Below are 23,011 nucleotides of genomic sequence, written 5' to 3' on the forward strand. Positions count from 1 at the left end.
TGCTGGGCAACAGTCGAAATGAGCCCACGTCAACAAGAGAAGTAAAACAAAAACCATGCCTTCTTCCTCGCTCGCTCAAATCTTTACTGCCACGATCACCTACATCGAACGAAGCTCAGGAGCCAAGGAGGCATCTGTGCAGGATTTTCGGTCTGGACCTTTCATCTAATGGAGCCGCGTCACGAAATATCTCAAAGCACTCTGGGGAGACATGAGGATTTCCTGACTGTGTCCGCGCGTGTTTGTGTACCTGGACTTTGATCAAACTCCCGTCATTCAATCACTTTCCCTCTGATCCTTGCCTAGAAGCTGTATTTAGAAGCCAAAATCTGTGACCTGTCTGGGAGCTGTGAAGTGCAGGAGGCTGTGCTGGCATATGGAGGCAGACGGTAATGGATGTCAAACCTCGAGAGGCTGGGCAGATGCTAACCAGGAGACCGAAGTACAAGTGCAAGGGCATTCAGAATCATAATTCACAAAGGGCAGTTTGATTCAGCAGTACCGGCAGAGTGTGACATTGCAATACGTATTTTTGTGACTGGAGACACACTTTACCTTTACCTCCACCTCCTTCAGAAGAGAATTTGGCTTTTGTCAGGAAAAAGGAGAAAGAAAAACCCTTTACATAACTGTAGAATGAGCCAGGATTTCTTTTTGTGTCGATAAATGTGTAAATTGATTAAATTGCTAAGGTATCAACCCTATGCTGATGCTCATGATTTCTACAGCAAAATTACCTATTCTAAAGTAGAAGCAAAGTTCTAATATGAGGTGAGATCATAAACTGTTCCAGATGACGAGCATAAATGTTAAAATAACATTATAAATGCATTATTTATTCTAGGATTAATACAGACAGCAGTAATGCTGTGTCAGTGGAGTGCTCTCCTTTCATTCAAAGCTATGTATATTACAAAAAAGTAGACTTATATTATGGCTTATAACAAGGCATTGCCCATGAAGTAGCATTTACATAAACATTATTTGGTTTATTATCTCTAATACACTCCCTCTGTTTATAACATATTCATGTTCCCTTTAATATAGCATAATTTAAGGTGAAATTACTTCAAACTCTTAATTTGTCTAGTTTGAGGCCCAACAACCTTTTCCGGCAGCACAGGCCTTGGAACACCGTTGGCCTACCTCTGTAATTATTCGTCGCTTCATGAACAACCTGTGGGTTTCCAGCAGATGTCCAGGATCCTATGTCAGGTCATTCAATTAATTTCCAATCACCAACATTTCCAATCCCCTTAACCTGGCTGGCCCCGCCATCACAGATCACTACTGCAATCTAGTTCTGTCCTATCGCACAGGAAGAGCATTAGGAGCTGCTTATGTTGACGGTGTGCTCCATTGATTTTTATGAGCTGTGCAGGGATCGTCGTTTGCGAGTCGCTGGGTGAGGAACATGATCTCGGAGGTGTGTGCGATTCACTGAACATGATCTGTGTGGTCAGCACGTGTGAGAGGACAAACACACTAACACACACAAATATGCAAACTCATGCGGGGCATCAACTGATTTATAATAACTCTCATTTCGCAGGGCTGTTTGGTTACAAATCCCAGTGCTTGCTGTTCATCCATTGGTTCGGTTCCAGTTATGTTGTCACCCATCCAAGACCGTAACTGCAACCTTGCTAATGGATTATCATAAAACAACAACACAGTGTTGTCACATTGCTGGCTTTGAATCTTTGGCATACATACTGGAAAAAAAGGACATCAAATTGGCCTCATGGTTTCTAGAATTTGCTGCCGCGAGCACATTTCTGTTGTTTAGTGTGGAGTTGGGTCGTGTGTGTTTGTATGTAGGACTGTGGGTGTCATTACATTGTTTCTGTCAGTATCCATTCTGCTTCGACCCTCAGTGTGTCTCACCTGTTTACTTTGGCGCTACCTGGACTGCTAAGGAAAGGGGCTTATCTGCTGGATTTCCACTGCAGGCAAAGTTGGTAATTACTTTCCCTGGCTGCCACCATTCTATAGCAATCCATCATTATCTGGCGCTCTTTGCCTGCATGGAATCCAGTGATGTTGACAGGTATTGCTAACTGGTTGGCAGTCCAAAAACACAAGCACGGAGCCTTGATTGAATTCCTCAGGAGAAAAATTATGGCCTGCCTTGCTGGAGTTCTGGGCTCGCTTGCTCCCGCGCTCACAATGTGTAGATGTGAATTGAAGGTGGCACATCTTAAAGTGCCCAGGAGCCAAGGTGGAAGAAGCACAGTTTAAGATTTCAGGGTGGGGATAGCGGCAGCGGCAATGTGGGAAGCGGTTAAAAAAGAAATGCAAAAGATTCTCGAGATGGAAGAAACAAATATTTGAAAGAAAGATTACCGTCACAGCTGCACAGAGCCAAGGTGTGGAAGAGTAAACAAGCTTGGTCTCTGGGGGTGGTGGTGGGGGGGGGGGGGGATGCAAGCATGAAACAAAACCAAGAGATACAGCAAGAAGAGCTAGAGGTGGAGGAAGACGGGGAATAAAAAGGTGGAGGGGAAGAACAGCAGGCAATGGAGAAAAAGGAGAATGAGGATAAAAGGGAAATTCAAATGGCCATAAAGAATGACAAAGCATAAATGAGTGGGTAACGGGGCGTGGTGGGGGGGGTTGGATTTGAAACCATGTGTGCGCAGAATAAACATTCAGCCTGAATCGGATGCATTTTACAGAGAGCAGTATGTCTCAGCCCCCACTGTTTTCACATTTGAATCAGACTCACACTAAATGTGTTCTTCCTTGTCAAATGACACTGATCAGACCATTTAAAGACAATAATTAACATTCAAATACATTATTATACGTTTGAGCAAATTAAACAGCTTTCAGAGAAATACAATCATTTTCATTGATGATATTATAGGCACTGCGATGAGCTGGCGCCTCATCCGGGGTGTACCTCTCGCCCGCAGCGAGCTGGCAGAAAATCGGCTATAAATGAGACAAATGCCATCGTCTCATCTACAAGAAAATGGACAGAAGGATGATATGATTACAGAAAACACAACTCTAACATAAAACTGTGGTAAAACCAGCTTGTGTTTATTTTACAATAGCATTATTGGCTCCTGAGAGATTTGCTGTCGCCATTGATACACCATATCTAAAGGAGCTTACTCCTTCTGCACAAGAAGATGAATCAGAGAAATAGAAATATGTGTGTGTTTGTTTGTAGTCACTATTTCTATGATCAGCACCTCCCAGCTGGGCTGGAGGACTAATAATAACTGTGTCGCATCTGTCGGCTCTGCATTAACATACAAATCTGCTGTTGCTCTCTAATGAATGTAAGTCATATACACTATCAGTTGCTGTGACCGTCACTTGCAGATATGAAAAGCTTCTTTTCATCTTCTTGTGGGACCATGAAGGAGGGTTTTCACTCAAGGCCTGATGAAGAAACTCTTCCCAGGCGTGGAATGATCATTACGGCTAAACCCACTACATGTCCATGCCTCTTACTGCTTTGATCAAAGGCAATCCATACACTTAAGAGGCTTCAGCGAAATCTGAACAAGTGCCTCTTAATCCTGCCATGAGAGCAAAATCAAACCGCACGCAGAAATCAGATGTGTAAGCATATCGAAACTGGGTAAAATGACATTTCACTCACGGTAGCAGACCTCAGACATGTCATTTGTAATGATTGTCATTGTCAATTTCGAACGTAGATGAGAAACTAATTCCACCATGCATGTAATACTATCATGCTGCCTTCATTTTTTAAAGGATGCATCTTTTTCTTTTTAAGTTACATGTATATGTACATTGATTACTGGCTATCCCTCACAAATGTGGGCACTGGAGGGATTGTAATTTGAATTTGACCAAATATGGTGAGAAGTATACAACAACTTGTCTGATGAAGGGTCTTTACTCGCTAAGCTGCATAACCAACGAGGACTTCTTATTAGACTTCACACATCCAGAGATGCAGTTGTCAAGACAAGTAAATAAACATTGAGCAGAATTAAATCAAACTCTCACTTCTCATGTAGCCCCCCCCCCATGGAAACATTTATTGACCCTGCAGTAGAGGTGCATTTATGTATGATCTGTTGAAATAGAGGAATTTATTGGCACTGGCACCTTAAAGCGTCACGCATCAATGAACTCCTGAAAAATAACAAGTGAGTAACTACTCAGTTGGTCAATTGCATGCAGCGTTAGCTATACATTGGTGATTCTTGATGGTGTATGATGGACCCAAATGTAAACACTGTCCCAATTTCCATCATCACAATCATTTTGACATTATTTCAATGGAAAAACTGCTCTCAAAATCTATTTTTTCTTTACAGGGATTTTGCTGTCCAGGAAACTGTGAATCTACTTTGTGCAGATAATGTGTTAATATTTGTATTTTATTTATTTTTTCCCAAAACGATTTTGGACACAAAGACGTAATGGAGCAGCACCATAGGTAATTGTTAGGGGGCAGTGTAGCCTCTTGTAAAAAATTAAGTCTTAATGTCACAGTTTATTTAAAGGCTAAGGAAATAAAACATCATATAGAAACATGCACTATTGGTGAAACAAACTAACCGAACTAAATCGTAACATGTGTGACTATCATGTGGATGGATAACACATGGCTTTGTTAATTACTGAGCTTTAACGGGACAATGGCAGATGTTCCGGTCTGCTGTTTCCCACTAGTTTCAATTTGTGCTCAAAATTAACGAGACACTTTTTTTATTATTATTATTAATCCTAAGAAATATAGACATGTATCTTGCATTATTACTAGAGTTTTTCAGATAGTATCTGGAGTCTGATTGGAGTAAAAATATATGTCGATCAAAAAAATCCTCCATTTAAAATGGTGTGGTTTAACGGGAGTTTCCTCTCACTGTGGGCAGATGGTGTTTTAATGTTAGTACTTTGCATAAATTGATTAAAAAATATATATATTTTCAAAGAAACTTTAAAGTCCTGTTCCATTTTTCTATATAATGATATATAGAAAAATATAAAGGATGCACCCGCCCCCAACAAAGTAAAAAAACAACTCTCAATTCCATTTCAGTGAATTTTATAGATTTCAAATCCATTTTAAGTCGACAGTCAGAACACATTTTGACTATTCGTTATCAACTTTTCGGTGTCCCTTCACCACTGCCCTCCCGTCTCCCTGACTATCCTCTGCCCTACAGTGAAATTAACTGCCATGGCTAATTATCCAACTGATCCCTCTCCTTCTGTCCCCAAAGAGGGAGGGAACAACAATGAGTAAGGCTGAGAGATAGTTGAGGGGGGGAGGAGGTGTGGATAGATGGAGAGAGAGAGTGAGAGACAGACGCAGCCACCCCAGAAAGCTGAGCTATCTGTGACAGAGAGTGATGCCCACTTCCCTTCCTTCTATCTCTGCCATCGTCTTCTTTCATCGTCACTTTTTAAATCCAGATCTTTTCCTTGTGCCATTGTAAGAAGAAATATCAGCATCCGTTCCCCAACGCCGCGCCCGACTTTGGATGATGATTCATCTATCCTGTTATCACATCGCACGACTTGATGGGCATAGTAAAGAGAAATTAAATCTTAATTCAATTTTCATCTTTGACACATTTGTCTCCAAAGAGCTGCCACATGCTCGTAGGGAAAGAGGGATGGAAATAAACTTTTGGTGTTGGAAACAGCACAAGGTGCATTTTTTTCCAGCAGCCTTGTGCATTTTAACTCTCTTCAGGAGGGGCAGTATTTCTATAGATTTTTCACAGCATTATTACATTATGGATTTTCCTCCTCCAAGACATAGTATAATAATGCACTTTATACTAACGCTGTTTTTCATCACATGCAAGGCAAAGGGTGTTTGTGTGTCATTTTCTATTGGTTATGAATGTGTGTGAATGCTTTGAGTAGGGTGCACAGAGGTCTGAATGAGTAATCCTTGGCGAGTGTGTGTGTGTAAGGCACCTTTTTTAATAATGTGCTGTCAATCTGAGATTGGGAGGCAGAGTAAATCATGAGCCAGAGACCAAGAGTCCTCGAATGCCGGAGAGAGAGAGGCAGAAGCCACAGTGGATGCAATAAAGCTACAGGACAGGAAGCAATTTAGGATTTCAGATTAATCGCGGCCCACTCGATATTATAATGCTGCTTTTCGTCTCTCTGCTCTTGACTGATGCATGGCAGATAATCCAGGCTGCTACATATGAACTGTGCTCATGTGAACAGGAAACTGGCCCCTGCGTTAAATATGAAATTCTTCATCTACTCTCTGGTCCATCATCTATTATTTAATCCATTAATCTATTTCCTGCGGTGTATCTGTCCTCTAGCGTCCAGTTAAAGTCATTGAACATTTTACACATGAGGCATTGAACCTGGATCACAGCTCAACTGCTAAAATGAAATACACAGAAAGCAGCGTGTGACACTGTTTTCTTCTTTTGATCGTACATCAGGAGGAGCAGCTGTTACTTTTGTTTGCTGGGGATACAAATAAATATAAAAACAGCAAGAGTTTATTGTGTGCATGGCTCGCCAAAAAAAAAAGAAGAAGCTTTCTATGCCTCCTTCTTGTCAAAGCAAGTTCAAAAAGGTTTGCAAGGACATTTTCATGCTGTCTGTCCCAATGCTGGATTTTTTTCTAATGAAGATTGCTCATGTCCAGATTCAGATGAAAGTCTCCTATCAGAATAAAGTCGACCTAAATGTTTCTGATTTCCTGAGTTTTAACCTGAAAAGTCTTGCCCCTTTCAAACCCACTGTTTAACTTCCTGCAGGTTTAGAAAAAAGCAACTGGAACATCATCACATGGAGTAATAGCACAACAGTGCAAGAGGAAACAGGAGCTGGCCCACTTTCTTCAGCACCAGCAGTGGTCTAATTCATTCCATCTTGCGTTAGGATAGCAGCTGCAGCTGGAGAACCTGATTTAGTACCTCTAATACATTTATTGTCCTTACATAAACAAACATGCAGAACATTACAGATAGAACATGATGCTGACTGCTGTTAGTTAAAGCATGGATTATAGCGCCATGACAACTGGCCAGTGGAGCTACATATGGATGAGCAGGTATTTCGTTTTCTCGATGACATTTAGGAAGTTGATACGGTGCTAAATGTAGAATCCAGTTATTATGCAATCATTTCATAAAAAGACGTGAAAGTGAATATTTTTTTCATCTGAACATCTGACATCCAAAATATTTTTTTAATGAAACAGTATTAGTGGCATCACTGAGGCACAGTCGGTCGCGCTTCCTGAGAGCAAGAAGGTCCCAGGTTCGATTCCACCTGGGTTCTTCTGAGTTTGTATGCTCTCCCCCGTGTCTCTGTGGGTTTTCTCCGGGTTATTTGGCTTCCTCTCACCACCAAGAACATTATGCAATTTAAAGTAGACAGTCTCAGATGTTTTACAGTCACCTCATTTTGTTAAGTTACATTCAGGTCGTTGGTCAGACTGTCTTTCCTGCTCTTCCTTTTATCTCTCTTAATCCACCTTTAATTGCTTAACTTTACTTTGAAACTTCCCAATCTCACTGTTTACATGGCGACTGTCAGAACTCGACGACACTCAGGATTCCCCTAATTGGGATTCAGCTTTCATCGTTTGTCTGTGTGGAAGCTTTTGTTGTTTGGAATCAAACTTTGATGGAACATTCTGATTAGTTTGGCAGCCTTTAAAAATACCTGCTCCACCAGGTACCCGAACTGTTAATTACTGAACGTGTCTATGCTGCGTTTGTGTGTGTGTGTGCGTATACTCACAGATATTAGCCGTGCCCTTGGGGATGGGTAGGTAGGAGCCGGCACTCCATGCTCGCCCCTGGTAGTTCCTCTTGCAGCGGCCACAGTCTGGCCCGGTGGTGTTGTGCTCGCACTCGCAGCTCAGCTTCTCTTTGTCGTACACGCAGCTGTTGGCGTGAAGGTTGCACTTGCACCTATCAAAGAGAAACAAACAGCCGCATCAATATGAGAGGATTTCCCAGCGCTGAATGAGAAACCGCTTCTATTTCGTTGGACATTGCGAGCGAAGGGCAGCGTGTCCTTGACTAGTTGGAACACAGCCAGAATGATCTAAAACAGCTGCTTCTTCAACTGCAAGAGGAGCTAGTTGAAAAGAGGCAGGAGATTCCATGAACAAATCTGGCGTCATTATTTTTCTTCCTTTTCTTCCCTCCCCTACTACTCGGGAAGAAAGCTCAGTTTTAATTGTCCCACTAGAGGCGTAATCGTGGTAAGGTCACAGTCGATGGGCGAGGGAAGATCAGGAGGGAGAGAAGGACAAAGAGGTGCAAAGGGAGGCTGAGGAAAACAAGTTAAACTGTGGAACAAGCACTGGGAGAATGAAGGAATGGAGGTTTGCGGCTCCGCAAGGCGATGAATGGCTCAGAGGTAGCCAGAGGGAAGCATGGAGCGATGGCACGGCTGCATTCCGCTATGACAAATTAATTTAAGATGAGATCTCAGAAGCATATTTCGGTTAGGAAAGAGGGAGTCCCTTAAGGTGTACTAAATCCTCTCTCACATCCTGCTCACCAGAAGCTCCATTGAACAATAAACTCAGCAAAATCATTTTCTACGGTGACTCGATGAGCATTGAGGGGATATCTACCTGTTAAATTAATTTATGATCCCCATGCAGCACTAAGTTCTCAGAGGGGCACCGGGAACTTTGGATTGCCGGTCTGCTTTTTGAATAACTCACCGAGAAAAACCTGTCTGAGTGAATCTTCGTCGTGGCAAATCGTTTACCAAGAGAACTGCTGCATTTTCACTTTTTCTGGATCGCGTTTGTACAAAGTCTCCCATTTCTAATCGTGTTTAAGTTTTTATGGATTTGCCATTTTGATGCATCCCTTGACTTCTTGCGTTAGACACAAAATTATACCTTCTGCATCTTGAGGAGACACAGCAGGCTTTATTGTGAAGCACCAATGGACACACACATCTGCGTCACTTTGAGATGCTATAATACAACACAGTCCTGACTGGATTTCTTCTTCAATATAACCATCCATGTTATTGATGCTGAATCACATATAAGTTTACTTTTAGGGTGAAGTTTAGTTTAGTTTATTTGTTTGTTTCAAGCAGAATAGAAATAAGATAAATAATACCTTTTTGTGTACAAGAAACCATATTTCGACCAAAGAAACAAAAACCCAATAAATATGCCCAAAACAAAGACCAAAGGTCATGTACACAAAATTGGCAAATAACACATTATATAGTGCTTGAAAAGGAGTGGGAAGAAGACAATTTATTAAATCCCACCCCCATAATACAACTAAAATGTCATATCTGTTGGAATACTAATGATGGAAAAAAACAATCAAAACAAACAAACAAAACAATTAAGGAACATTTATATATAGGATAGATTACTAAATATTTAATAAGCTATATTTAATATATACAATATAATATATTTCAATAATTGAATACCAACAATGGTAAGGAGCCATTTATATTATATAATGGGCCAGGATTAACATTAAGCCCCGCCCTCTCTGTACTGAGACAAGACCACATGTTTATAAATTGATTTAAACTTTTGAATATTTTGGCATTGCTTGTGATCAACATTCAAGCTATTCCACAATTTCACCCAACATACTGTCAGACAAAAACTCTTCCTGGTGGTTCAAAACTTGGGTACTGTAAAAATTCCAAATCCTCTTATACCATGATTGAACTCATGGTATAAAGTGACTGAAAGGAAGCCATCATGGATACACGCATCCAAGATGAGACCCTTCTGGACTGATCCTTAGAGACAGAGTGGGGAGCTTTGACATCCCATGGGAGCCTAATGGAATGCCGCTGCTGTTGGAGGTTATTCCAGCATCTGTTAGAATGTTTCTAGCCACCTCCCACCTCCCTAAAGTTTTGCTAGGTATACCTAATTGGAAGGAGACCCCTGGGTAAACCCACTCGGACCTAGCGGGGTATGGTTGGTTTTTGTGATCTCCACTATCTTTTTGCTGGTCACACGGGGTGTTGAGTGCAGTTTGCCTGTGAATGATGATGGTTTTGAAGATTATGCACCTACAGCCATTTACAGACTGGAGTCTAGATGAAAGTAGCATTGAGGACATAGTCATTGAGAAAAAAGATATCAGTGGCCTGAAACTCCGACCTGGAAGATGTTGAATCATCTTTTGCTGCTCATCCGGTGTAAATTTAAATTCAGCTGTGCTTTAGGTCACATCCTCAAACACTGACAGCTACTCGGATTGGTTGGGAAATAATCTAGCCAAGTTTCTTTAATACGTTGTTCTTTATTTCCCTTTATGTTCTTAGTGTGTGTGTGTGTGTGTTTGTGTGTGTGGAGGGGGGGGGGGGGGGGCATGCTGTGAAACGACTTCACGTGGAGCCCTTTGTGGTTCAACCTTCAGCTTCCTTTAACCTTGCAAACATTTTAATCAGCATCCAGAAAATGACAAACACTATAACGGCATCGTGGTGGAGACTGCCAGCGATGCCCTGAGGGTCTTGTACCCACCAGTGTTGTTTTACTGCCAATCAGCAGTGACTCCTGAATGCTGATGCCAGGGGGGGGGGAGCTACCTCACTGCTGCACCGGCGACAACTGCTTTAAAGATGAAGCCAAGTAAAAGTGCATTAAACGAGCATTTTAACAGCGGAGGTCCTCCAGGGCTCTTCGCGTGCACGTTGCTGTGTGCTCATCGTCTGCCGGCTCTGCCTCACTTTGAAAGCCTTCCAGGCTGTCTCATCCAGAGTTTGAATCATCATTCATTCCTCATCTGTCCTCTCCAGCCACCGATTCCTCCACAATTCTACTCCTGTATTGCCTATTAATAAATATTCATGGAGCTAAGGCATCTTTGTTTTTGTATGGTTCCCTCAAAGTGATATCGCTCGAGGCATTACTGAGTGTGCCAGCCACCACCTGTGAGCTAAAGGTCCTGATATGTATTCATGAAATTGCCCATGAGCTCAAATTGATAGACCAGGAGGAGAACTTAGGGGGGGGGGGGACCCTCTCGGCTGAAGTTTTTCATTCAATTTTGTTTCATTAAAAAGCAGAAAACATTCTTATATCTGACAAGAGTTTAAAGTTTTCCTTTAAATGTGGGCGATAGAAGGTATTGGTCGTCGCAGGTTGGAATGAGTACAAGTTTATTATTTGTCTTTATCCTGGAGGAAATGCAAGCAGCGCAGCCTGTTGAGACTTGATGCAGCGCGTCTATGACCTCTGCAGTAATGGGATTCTGATTGACACAATGAGTGCAGACAACATATTGCACCTTCACACTGATGATGCCAGCAACAACAAACACAAACAAAGCAACCCAATGCAGTTCTTCCAGAAAGCACCCTCTTTCTTCCCATCACTCCCGACATCTCCGTTCTCCATTCAGCCACGTTTGTTCCCTGACGTTGCTCACTGCTGCTCTGCTTCAAACCCAAAAGTATCAGCCAGTAATTAATGACAATTAGCCATAATCCAAACCTACAACATCCCAGCCGCATCGCTGCTGATCACAACAAAATGAGAATACTATACTCAACATGGTCATTAAGTGGGTTAACGAAGTGAAGCAATTACATTTCAATCTAAGGCCCAGGTGTTTTCGTGTGCAAGCCAATTGGGTCAAACACGGTTAATAAAACTTTTTTGCCTTGTCTTGCCTGCATTCAGTGTCTGTTGTAAATGACCGACAACACGCCAGGGGGTTGCATGGGGTGGGCAGCAGGGTGGGGGAAGCGGCGCGAGGTGTGTGTGTGGGGGGGGGGGGGGGGGATCAAAGAACACCCCCGGCTTAATTATGTGTGATGAAAATGAAATGAAACATAGAGTGGCTGATTAAAAGACCTGAAGGTGCATGTAAACGTAAATACACACACGTACATACAGCACTGTTATTCTCCCCATTGACATGTAGGTTGCAGCTGCCCTGCCTTGAAACAACTGCTAACGAGATACCTGCTAATTGACACCCCTCCCACCCCCACCGTGTCTGCAGTGCTTTGTGGATCTGGAAGGAGTGTGAGCCACAGTCCCCGACTTCCCTCTAATTATAGCCTTCCTCACTAATCCCCCTTCTCTCACTAGAAAATGGGCAGTTAGAGAAAAGTGGAGGCTGTGGGAAAATCATGGCAATTTCTCCATTAGTCCCATCTCCACTGTGAATGTTCAGACTATTTTTTTAGTCATCATAGAAATGTACTTGGCTTTATTTTGAAAATAAAAATCAAATATAGAGGTGTGAAAAATGCAGTTCCTCCAGCGGCCACTTGAGTCACAAAGTCAAAAAGTGCCTGAAAAGCAAAAACTGATCTGGTCTCAATGTGTTCTGATCATTGATTTAAACATCAGGCACACAAACACACACGTTTAAATATTAAAGTTGAACCTTATGGACATTTAGATAGGAGGCTGGGGGAGCCATAAACTCTCTGTTCTACCCAATTTAAGTCAGTGAAATGTCTTGACCTCACATCTGTGTCTGAAGTGTTGATGTTGAACTTTTCAAATAAATGTCAGACAAATAATGTAATTTCTTGTGTCCATATTTATTCTTGCAAACCAGAGCAGCATAACACATTGTGAGTGAATGGGGGCGCTCTGGGGGAGAGAGTGCACCAGGGGTGCTCTGGGGGAGAGAGTGCACCAGGGGTAATCTGATTACTTGGCCCTGTTTCTGTAACCAGCAATGATGATGGCCAGGGATGACCACAGTGAGCATCACAAGGAGTGATCAGAAACCTATGGGTGTTGCTACACTGTCTCCATTCATTACCTACTCTACATATATCTATGATACATCATATACAATAAGAAAATATGCACATAATAGATGAAAATTGTCCAAAAGGATAAGGGGTCATGTATACCTGGGTGTGCCGCCACTGTAATTAAGATTTATTTTTTCATTATATAGGAAAATTTAACCTAAAAATCTTAATGTGGATATGTTGTCTTAGTACTATGTTATATTATGTATCATGTGGACAAGAATACTGATATTAAATGCTCTGTTGCTGTTAAAAAATTGAAATAAAATCTAAGTGGAAAAAAGAAAATATGCACATAATAAATGAAAATTGTCATTGTCACAATCAGACAAAAAGAGAAATGATAGAGACAAATAAAAGTATCCCTGAATGCAGCCTGGCTGTGTAGATGTCTATATTTTTATTGAGATGTATTTTTTGTAAAGGTGCGAGGTCAGTCTTGTCACATTCTGTAATGATTTATTTATTTGTGCAGCTGGGGAAACACGGGGGTGAAAGATGTTTCCGGATGTGGATTGAGGCCAGAAGGGGCAGCGTAGGCAAGTAACTGTTTTGTACAGACATGAACAAATTGCTCAACAACACATATTGGGCTAGTGACGCGTTTAAGCAGCCAATTAAGCTTTTCAGTGGCACAGTCACTGGTGACCCAGCTGTCAAACTAGGCCAGCTTACTTGAAAAGTACAAGACTCAAAATTATTTTAATGATTGTTTTTGTGAGCCAATGAATCGATTCTAGTTTTTCTTGTTCCCTAAAATGACTCATTATAGAACCCAAAACACAACAACAAGTTAACTTGTCAGTAATCATCTATCTTAGCCTTTCTGCTCTCCAGTGGCAAGATAATGGTGCAATATATTTTCTGATGTGTCATTGCACTGCATTGAGGGAAATATTCTGCTTGCCTGCACCAATTGGTCCAGGTCATCCATCTATTGAATCCTCAGCATTACTTATGTATAGAGTTGGACATGCTATCCAAGCAGGAGTCAATCAAGAGGTCTTTGCTGCCTGCGACATGCCAAGCCAGTTCGATAGAATCGACATGCTGGGCCTCGGGGATACTGTTCGCAGCAGAAGAGTATTGGTCCTCGAGCCAGGACAGAGAGTGCCACTGCGGGGAAGTGAGACAGCTCCATCAGAGGGAGGACGGTGTCACCTGCATTCAAGGCAAGCCCAGGTGGGGAGGTGATATCAAATGCTCCTGTCATTTCATAAGCGATATCGCTGATTGTAATCCTTGAAAAAAGAAGCCCACAAAAATCCCGCCGCATTTATTGGTTTGGGTCGGCAGCTCGTACACAGAGTTATTCTGTGTTTGATTTCTCTGTGGGTGTAAAAGGGAGAGAGAACTGGAAAAAAAGAGACTATGAGCCTGTGCATGAAGGTGCATGCACATTTCATTCACAGCTGCAGTGTTGTTTTTATTGTTTGCCTGTACGTGTTTTTTTAAATTTAAGCATAGAATAAAAGCGTAGATTAACATGTCACTATTTGACTGACCAGCTATCTCAGAAAAGAGAATTGAAAAATAACAGTGCAGCATTAACTAACTAGCAGGAAGCATGGGAAAAATAAAAGTCATTATTTCTAAATGGTACTTTGTTGTCGTGTTGCTCCTTGCTAATGCCACTGGCCATTAAACTTTGGCAGCCCTCCTTGAATAATCCGGATGTCTGGAGCAAATGTCTCCCTTGACTACTCCCACCAGGGGCCAAGAATGCGACGCTACGGTGTGACCCAAACAGCAGATATAATTACAGAAAGCTGTTTCCAGTGTCCAGAGGGGTTAACGTCTAAACCCCGGGGCGAGGGTCATTAATAGCTCGGTTTGGTGCACTGGAAATGTGAGCTCCTGATAGGCCAGGGAGACAATGTGTACATGGAAGTAAACGGGAGGCTGCACACGCTTCTGTGTGATTAATGAGGATGTCAAACAATAGTTTTTCGAGAGGATGCAGGTGTATGTGAGGCCAATAATGATTAAGAGGAAAATAAAAATGTGGTTTGTCTGTGTGGATCTGGGCCATAGGTTTTCAATTTATGCCCTTCATAGACACATTTTAGGTCAGAATTGGGCAAATATTTCTGCTGTATTTTATTGGTATATATACATGAAAAATAAACTAAGAAATTAAGAGTTGATGAAGAAAAGAGTGAAACGCTGCAGCAGAGTGTGCATTTATGTTGTAACATCTGGGGCATTTTACAAAGCAACGACAGAGAAAGAAAGATGCAAGAGAAAGATAGAATAGAGAATAGAGAGCAAATTCTGTACAGGATTGTGACCTCCAGCTGGTGGTAGACGCAGGAAGGAACAAAAAGACCCGGTTACACACAGAGGAGTGTTTGTTCGGTAAATTGACTTCTTCACCTGGTATCCACTTCCTGCACTCTGTGAGTTCTCGTCAGGAAGACATCTGCACTTCAGGGACATTATGGCATCCATCCAGCGGTTGTCCCAGGTGTGGGGAGAGTAGCTCCTGTAGTAGCTAAATATGTACCTGCCTGTCACAGCTTGAGGGTCACACGGGAACTCTAAGACCCCCACAATGAAGATTCACATGATGTAAAGTAACTGGGGTTTAGATCTTGCATTGCAAAATATCTTAGCATTAACAATGGAAGGGTTGTATACTGTACTTATTGCACTTCTGGGGAACTGTCCATTCAGCACCACAAACCAAAGCTCAAACCGACTGAAAAACTGTGCCTTTAGAGTCAATTGGTATCTTTTTTTTATGATTTTCATTCTTTAGTTTGCCAAAAAAGACCCCTGAGACACACCACCTTGTTTAAAGACAGACCACAATGAATGCTCTCATGAGTATGTTGTTTAATGTAGTCATTCTGAGCCAAACCAAACTTGACAGTGGAACAATATGAGTAACAGACAGATTAGCAGTTATTTCTAAGATTTTGAGTGTCAGAAATGAAGCTTAAATGGAGTGTAATTTACAGGCATTGCCTTTTTAGGACCACAAAAACAAACCCGCAGACTAGAAAAGCAATAACAACAGTCTGATCTGCAGGAATCATGAAGTTTTTACAGATTATTATGTTTTTTTTTAAATGATACGCTAAAAATACTGACTCTTTTTCTGATGAGCACAGATCAGAACTTGAATAATCCACACATCCTAGCTACTCGTAACGAGCAAATGTAATTTAATTTCAGAATTAAATTTTTACATTTCTTAAATTATTTGAAATATTAAAAATAAAATAACAAACTTTAAAGTTACAATACATGTAATATATTTATTTTTCTCCTACAACTAATACGCTCTATAATTGCACTCTTCTGGGACTTCGTGAAATCAAAAGGTAGCAAACTTCATCTGGACCATCTCATCATCATCATGCGATTGTTGTAAAATTTAATAGTGCCTTTTCTTTGTTTGATTGTGATTCTCCTCCTCTTTTGTCAGCTGCAGCTCTATTGTATGCTGCTGTTTTGCTTGAAGGCTAAAGCACCGTAGCATAGCCACGCACAATGAGCGCCTACATTCATTGTCCTCCCCACAAGAAGACTTGTTCAGAACCGCTTTTCATGAATCAGTGATCCCATTATCCAGCATTTTTTTTATTCATCTTTCCCCGTCATCTTCCGATCAGAATGGAATATCTTGCTCGGGGAGGTTACTGCATCGGTGCTGTCGCTTTGGTTCCACTTTTGTGCGTGCACACAGGTGAATTAGACAAACAGTAGAACGACAGCGTCAACATTTCGCTCTCTCAGGTAGAAATAATGTATCTGCCTCAGCTCATGAATGAAATAAATGACCATATGTTGTTTTTTGTCACTGACAAAGCCCTTGTCTCATGTCGCCCATGCTGATACGCCTTGCTTTGAGGGATTTCTGTCTGATGAAAGGGTGGAAAACCCTGTGGTATTTCCGAATTTTTACTACTTCACAAGTTAATGCCACTTTCATAACTTCACTTGTGTAAGTGAAATGGACTTCTTTTCCCATTCCAGTCCTGAACACTCGGAGTGCTTCACAATGCAAGCATTTATCCATTCACACACACACACACACACACACACACACACACACACACACACACACAGCATCAAACAACACACAGCACCAGCTGCTACCAATCATTCATACACCAATAGAGCCATCTTTGGAAGCAATGTGGGGATTAATTTCTTGCTCAAGGACACTTGGACATGAAGAGTACAGGGGTCAGGGGTCAAACCACCAACCCAATAAGTGGACGATGGACCGTCCCTCTAGAGCTCCTTAGTACAGTCCATAAAAGATGACTCCTATAGCTACACTTAAAGTTTTAAGCTTCTTGGCTCGTGCACGGTTTGGTTTAACATATTCTATTTTAGTATTACATTCTGTTATAATAATAATATATCTGATATTCATTGCTCTCTCTCTCTCTCTCTCTCTCTCCCTCGCTACATGATTTAGCTCAATTATGGCCTCCTCCCACTTATCACAATATCATTGAATTCTGATACATAACTTTGATTGTTTGGTGGTCGATGTGGAGAACACACAATGTTCCTCTGGCGGTAACTGCTTACTTTGCTTTAAAAAAAATAAGGTAAATGAGAATATGTGCTAAAAACCAAATCGAAATACTTAAAGGGGCTAAAATGCTTGATAGGACTGAGGGGAACTGCGAAATCAGATAGATTAATGTTCTATCACTACAACTGACCTCTGACTGAAGGATATGTTATGGAGTTTTTAAGGTTACGGACGGATGATTCTTCAGTTAATATATAGAGGTGAATGCTAATTGCAGGTCTTGGACGGGAGAGCTCATTATAGCCTCAAAGCCTCTTCCTCACTGCATAAAGGGCACAGAGTCTTTGATTCTCTGTGATGTGATTTTTTTTAGATGATCACAATTAAATCTGAAAGCTATATATTGTTTTGTAATTGCTACACTTAATGGATTTTCGTAAATGTTATTTAAACGCTCCTAGCACATGTTAAATATATATATAAAGATCATGGGGATATGTTTTAATTTGTTTTAAGTAGATGTCTCTGTTTACGTCGGAGACTACGAAAGGGCTGTGAACGTCTTCCTCAATCTGGACTGCTGAAAGAATGCTCAGTGTGCCGGTGGGGGGGCTCCAAGTGGAGGAGAGGTCAATGAGGAGATTAGTCAAGAAGACATGACAGGAGGGACTGTTATAACAGCACTATAATCATCCCTCCCCCCAAAGACTTGGGGGGAGGGGTGATTCGCCAAAAAGGGCTCTCCATTAATAAAATAGGTCACTGCATGAATGTTGAATGTGCCCCATCAAAAGTGAGGACTTGATAAATGCTTTCGAAATCACTGGATTCTGCGACCAATACCTTTTTTTTTTTGTTAGAATAGAAGAAAACTAACAAATCTGATTCCAACATGAAATTAGAAAATGGTTCATTCTCTTTGAGATTCAAAAATGTAATGTAAATTCATGGTAAACAGTCAGTAATCGATCATATGTTTTTTACTGAGGATCATGACTTCAAAAAAAAATGTGTTTGTGTGGGGGGGGTGGGGGGTGTAATTATAGATCGAATTCTCTCCTAACTAGATTTGGATTCATGGAATAGAGAGGGACAGATATAGGATATGCGATAGCGACTGCCTGGAGGATAGTCACACACAAAAATATTAAAAACACTGTTTATAATGCGACCACATCTACACCAGTGAAGAACCAGTCGTCTCATATATGGGCCCCGCCAGCAGCGCAGTCTTTCAATCCAAGACATAAATTCAATTTGCTCTCATTGCTGGCTGCTAATAATAGTAAAACTGTTTAGAGAGAAATCAATGGACAAAATCTAAGCATTATCAGCAACGTATCATCCAATGAGAAAATCTGTGCATCACGTCGAAATGTAAACTTGAGCTTCTGAAGTGAAAAATGAATGTGGCCTCATGCCTGGGAACAGGGAGGAGATTCTGGGGAGGCAACGCTCCGCTTGTCCTCTCTGCCGATAAAATCTTCATGTCACTTGTAGCTTTGCTTCTCATATCTCTCGACTCGGTCGATTCTTCTAGCCTGTGATAAAGAGTAAGGGATTGGCTCGTACGCTCTCTGTGAGTTCGGTGTCAGCGACATGCTGGCTTATCGCTGCAGTTTATTTGCACATAAAGCTTTCAAAGCGTTGGATTTTTATCACACACCTGAGCTGTTCTGTTCTGTCTACACTTCCCTAGCATTATGAAAACAGTGGGGGGGGGGGGCAAAGATTTTCCTTTTTAACAAAGCTTATAGTTAGTCCATATCAATATGCTGTCATAGGCCAAGTCTATTGGCGTGACCTCCGATGACACACTCCTCCCTCCATTCCGCTCGTCGTAACGGTGATTCCTGGTCATACATTTAAATTTCAGAAAGCCCGTCATAAGTCCGAGTCGTAGTTAAATGAGTACGTTCTTAAGTGAGGACCATCTGTAGTCAATCAATTCACATTTTTTTAAATTGAGAAATTTAGAAATAGAACCTGTCCCGCAGTGTAAACACAATAAATGTATCAATTGGATCTGCACCCGAATCAGCATTTGTATTTAAATCAAATGTAGTCTCCTCCGGCGCTTGACTCATCTGTCCATAAAACTTGATGAAATCAATCAATTTCTTTTTTTAGATATGTTACACACACAAAGAGGAATAATCACATGGCTTCCATGGAACTGGAGGTAATTAAAACCAGAACAGCACGCAGTAGAGAAAATATATCCACCAGGAAATTGTATACTTTCAGCTTCCCCGGCTCTTCGCCCACCCTTCTGTAAGGTTCATGAAAATTATAAATATTTTTTTTGTGCAATTGTTAAATTAATGTAAAAGCAAACTAACGTTAAAGATTGTGGGAGAAAATAATTACTGGCTTCTCCTCTTAATGCAGAGCTACATCAAAATGTAATGGTAATTTTTAGATGTGCTACATTTTCTGCTAAGAGAAACAATTGAGGCTTTTTTAATGTATTTTACAAAAATGCTAATTTGTGTATCTCAAAATTCATGTCAGAATCTGTGACACATTTCCTCACAGTACCCATTACAGTACAATGAGTCTAAGCTGGATTGTCTCTAGAAAGGGGCAATTCAGCAAACAGAGACTAAACAATCATCCATCCTTCTTTCATCCCACTATTTGTATGTGAGAATGGTAGCCAGTGGAGGGGGGATGAATAAGGGGGTTTAAAGGAAGAATCTCTGGGCTTGAAGAAAGATCATTTGTGCATGGAGATAGTCTGAGATGTAAAAATCCCCTCTCATATTCACACAGAGGATTAAATCAGGTGTGCTTCTCTCACGTGACACTAAGTGATGAGAAAACGCTGCATAAATTCACATGTTTTTCTCATAAATATATCAACTCCCATAAAAAAAAAAATAAATGTGTTTATGTTCATGTGATCTGGAAGTCACTGATTAAATGATAGCATTCATTTAAAGGAATATACTTTCTGTGACGCATACAAATATGTTGGTGAAGAAAATGAGAATAACTTCATTATCAGCTGCTCATGCCTTCGATTATATGAGATTTACCTTTGAAGCTTAATTTTCACTGGATATTTTACAACACAAGGTGTACCGTACTCCACAGTGACATTCAATTAAATCAAATGTTTTAACAAACATGTAAGAAGTATAAAGAGATGTTTCATCACATTACCGGTTTCTCTTTTAATGAAACTAATCACCGGGACCCTGTGCGGATCGAACAGTTGAACAGCAACGACAAGTTAAATTACTAGAAATGAAAACCAAAATGGCCAGAATGATAATATTTATTAAATAAATAGTATTTTCTGGAAGAAGTACTACATTTATTGCAGCCAATGTGAAATTAAAGTTAATTTTTAAGTGGATAATCCTGCCACAGGATCGCCGCACAATAGCTTAAAATCTTTTTATGAGTCTTAAGAATGGAAGTAATATACTACGTGTTCATCTTTAGTATTAAAGTCCCGCTAGCACATCTCTGGGGCTGTGCTTTGTATTTAGGTCAAAGAATCATTGTCATGCTAACGACCCATATCAGTGGAATGATGCTAATGTTTGTACTGTTTTTACAATGCCAAGTATTTTGCCTTTACCTTTTATGCATTGCAAAAAGTTGTCTGGTATTGAAAAAAAATGCAGCTAGAATGGATGGTAATGTTTACATGCTAATAAACTTTGAGTTGATGGGAAAAAAAATATTGTCCTGATAGGCAACGGGTGTAAAGCCAAGGTGAAAGACTTAAGAAAACTATCAATCTAAAGTTTTTTTTTTTTTTTATTCTAGCTCAAAGCAAAAAATGTCACCCCACCCGTGAATATCACATTTCTTGACAATCAATTTAAAAGTGACCACGAGCTGAGGGACTACAATCTGCAGAAACATGCTGCTGGCATGGCTAAAAATGTTCCTGCTCTCCTTGATGAGACCTTATCAAGCATCTGAACCACAGCTTGATTGACGGGAAAAACATGCAGAATATTCTCGCCCCACCGTCCTGTTAAAGGACACGGGCGTGGCAAGGGTGGGCTGATGTTGCTTCCAGCCATGTTCAGATGAATGTGTATAAGCAGCTGTGGCCTCTAGATACGACGTACTACGCACTGCTGCTGCTGGAGCGATGCACCTCATTTGGGCTTTCACCAACTGCATTTTGTAAATCTCTTTCTATTCTTTTTATTTTACCTTCACGGTTCACACATGCATTGCTCCAGGAAGATTTTTCAGTGAGGAACATTAAATTAATTGCACAAGGAGACCAGCTATATATTAATACAGGCTCATACAGAAACACACCAGTGTCAATTATTTCAGCTGGTAAATAGTCAACACAGAACTGGAGACAAATTCTACATCATTGTTCCCATGAGACAAACAAGCTTTTACAAATGAAGAAGTTATATTCAGGCTAGTTAAAACTATGCAAAGATCAGAATTTGATTTATTTCATATTTTCTTTTTCTTGGTTTTCTGCTGGCTTCTCTGTAACTGAAAGTTGGGCTCAAAAAAAAGAAAAACTTTCAGTGGCTGTGTCATCCTAAAGTCCTTGCTTATGCATCCTTCAAAGCTTTACCAACCAGAAACCTCAGCAGCATACTAACCGGGTGGGTCTGCCCTAACTGATAAATATTTCTTTTGAGCTGCTCAGCTGGCAGACTCCAGCGAGGACGGCGTAAGATAGAGACAAACCAAGGAAAGAAGATCAAAGGGAGATAGGTGGGGAAATGGTGTGGACAGAAGTGAGGAATGACGCGATGCAGGAGTAGATAGATGAAGGTAGAACTAAAGGGAACAGAGGCAGCTGAGGCTATTTGGTAGTTTGGTTTGGGGCAGCAATCATGTTAATTGAGTTCTGCTGGTGGGACATAAGGACATGAAGTGAGGTCAATTATCATAAATAAAACCTCATAAAACACAAATGTCTTCCTTCAGATGCCGAGCGGAGCCGCTGGCTTGCTCGGTCCTCACCAGGAGTAAATTACTCATTAACCCGAGGCAAATGAATTGTTAAAAGCAAAGACAGAAAATCACGGCAGGTAACTGCAAACTTCCAAAGGAGAAGACCGCCATGACATGTGAGTTACAAACTAGAGGTCAGGATTTAATAAACCATCCTATGCCTCATCTCCCAGCGGACCCACACATGTAGGAAGGTAGACCGCAGCTTCAAACCAAGCTGACTCAAAACCCAGCAGAAATTAATAAAAGAAAGAGTTTGAGGAGAGAGGGCGACTGAAGCAGGAGCAGCATGGATGGGTTAGGACAGAGGAACAATTTCATCTCAGAAAGTGTCTCTTATCTAATCACAGCATTAATAAACAAATTGCTGCAAAATAGTGTTGATCAGAGGCTAAAATATTAAAATATTGCAGCTTTGGTTCAACAACTGTGACATGAAGTAAAAAAGCTGTGGTGGTAAGCATCAGTGATCAATTAGAAATAGGCAGAACCTTTAATTGTATGTATATTTTAATAAAATCTTGCTGGTAAACCTCACTTAGAATATGGCACCTTCGTTGTGATATTATTATTGTGAGTCATAAAGCTGTTAGCACGTCTTCCATCCCTGCTAACAGGCTCGTTTCACTGCAGTGCTTCACTGCACACAGTGATCTCAGACATGTGGCCCGTATCATCTCAGCTGGGTTGGGAGCAGAATATGGAAGAGGTGACTCTATGGACAGCGAAGTGACAGACTGATAAATGGGAGCAGAATTAAGCGGGTGCATCATTACAACCACTTTAGTGCCTTTGAGTTTCACGCACATGACCAGGGCTTTGATGAGTCAT

General features: G+C 41.0%; 1 protein-coding gene across 1 annotated transcript in view; it reads right to left on the bottom strand.

Annotated features, from left to right (window-relative positions):
• The window catches only part of ntng1a (netrin g1a), a 73,487-nt gene that overhangs the window by 15,474 nt on the left and 35,002 nt on the right, over positions 1-23,011 (bottom strand). The window contains exon 3 of the mRNA XM_068748075.1: positions 7,729-7,901. Coding sequence (XP_068604176.1) covers positions 7,729-7,901 — 173 coding nt within the window. The remainder of the gene's footprint in view (positions 1-7,728; positions 7,902-23,011) is intronic.

Source organism: Brachionichthys hirsutus, chromosome 14 (assembly GCF_040956055.1).
Source record: "Brachionichthys hirsutus isolate HB-005 chromosome 14, CSIRO-AGI_Bhir_v1, whole genome shotgun sequence".
NCBI classification, from domain to species: domain Eukaryota; kingdom Metazoa; phylum Chordata; class Actinopteri; order Lophiiformes; family Brachionichthyidae; genus Brachionichthys; species Brachionichthys hirsutus.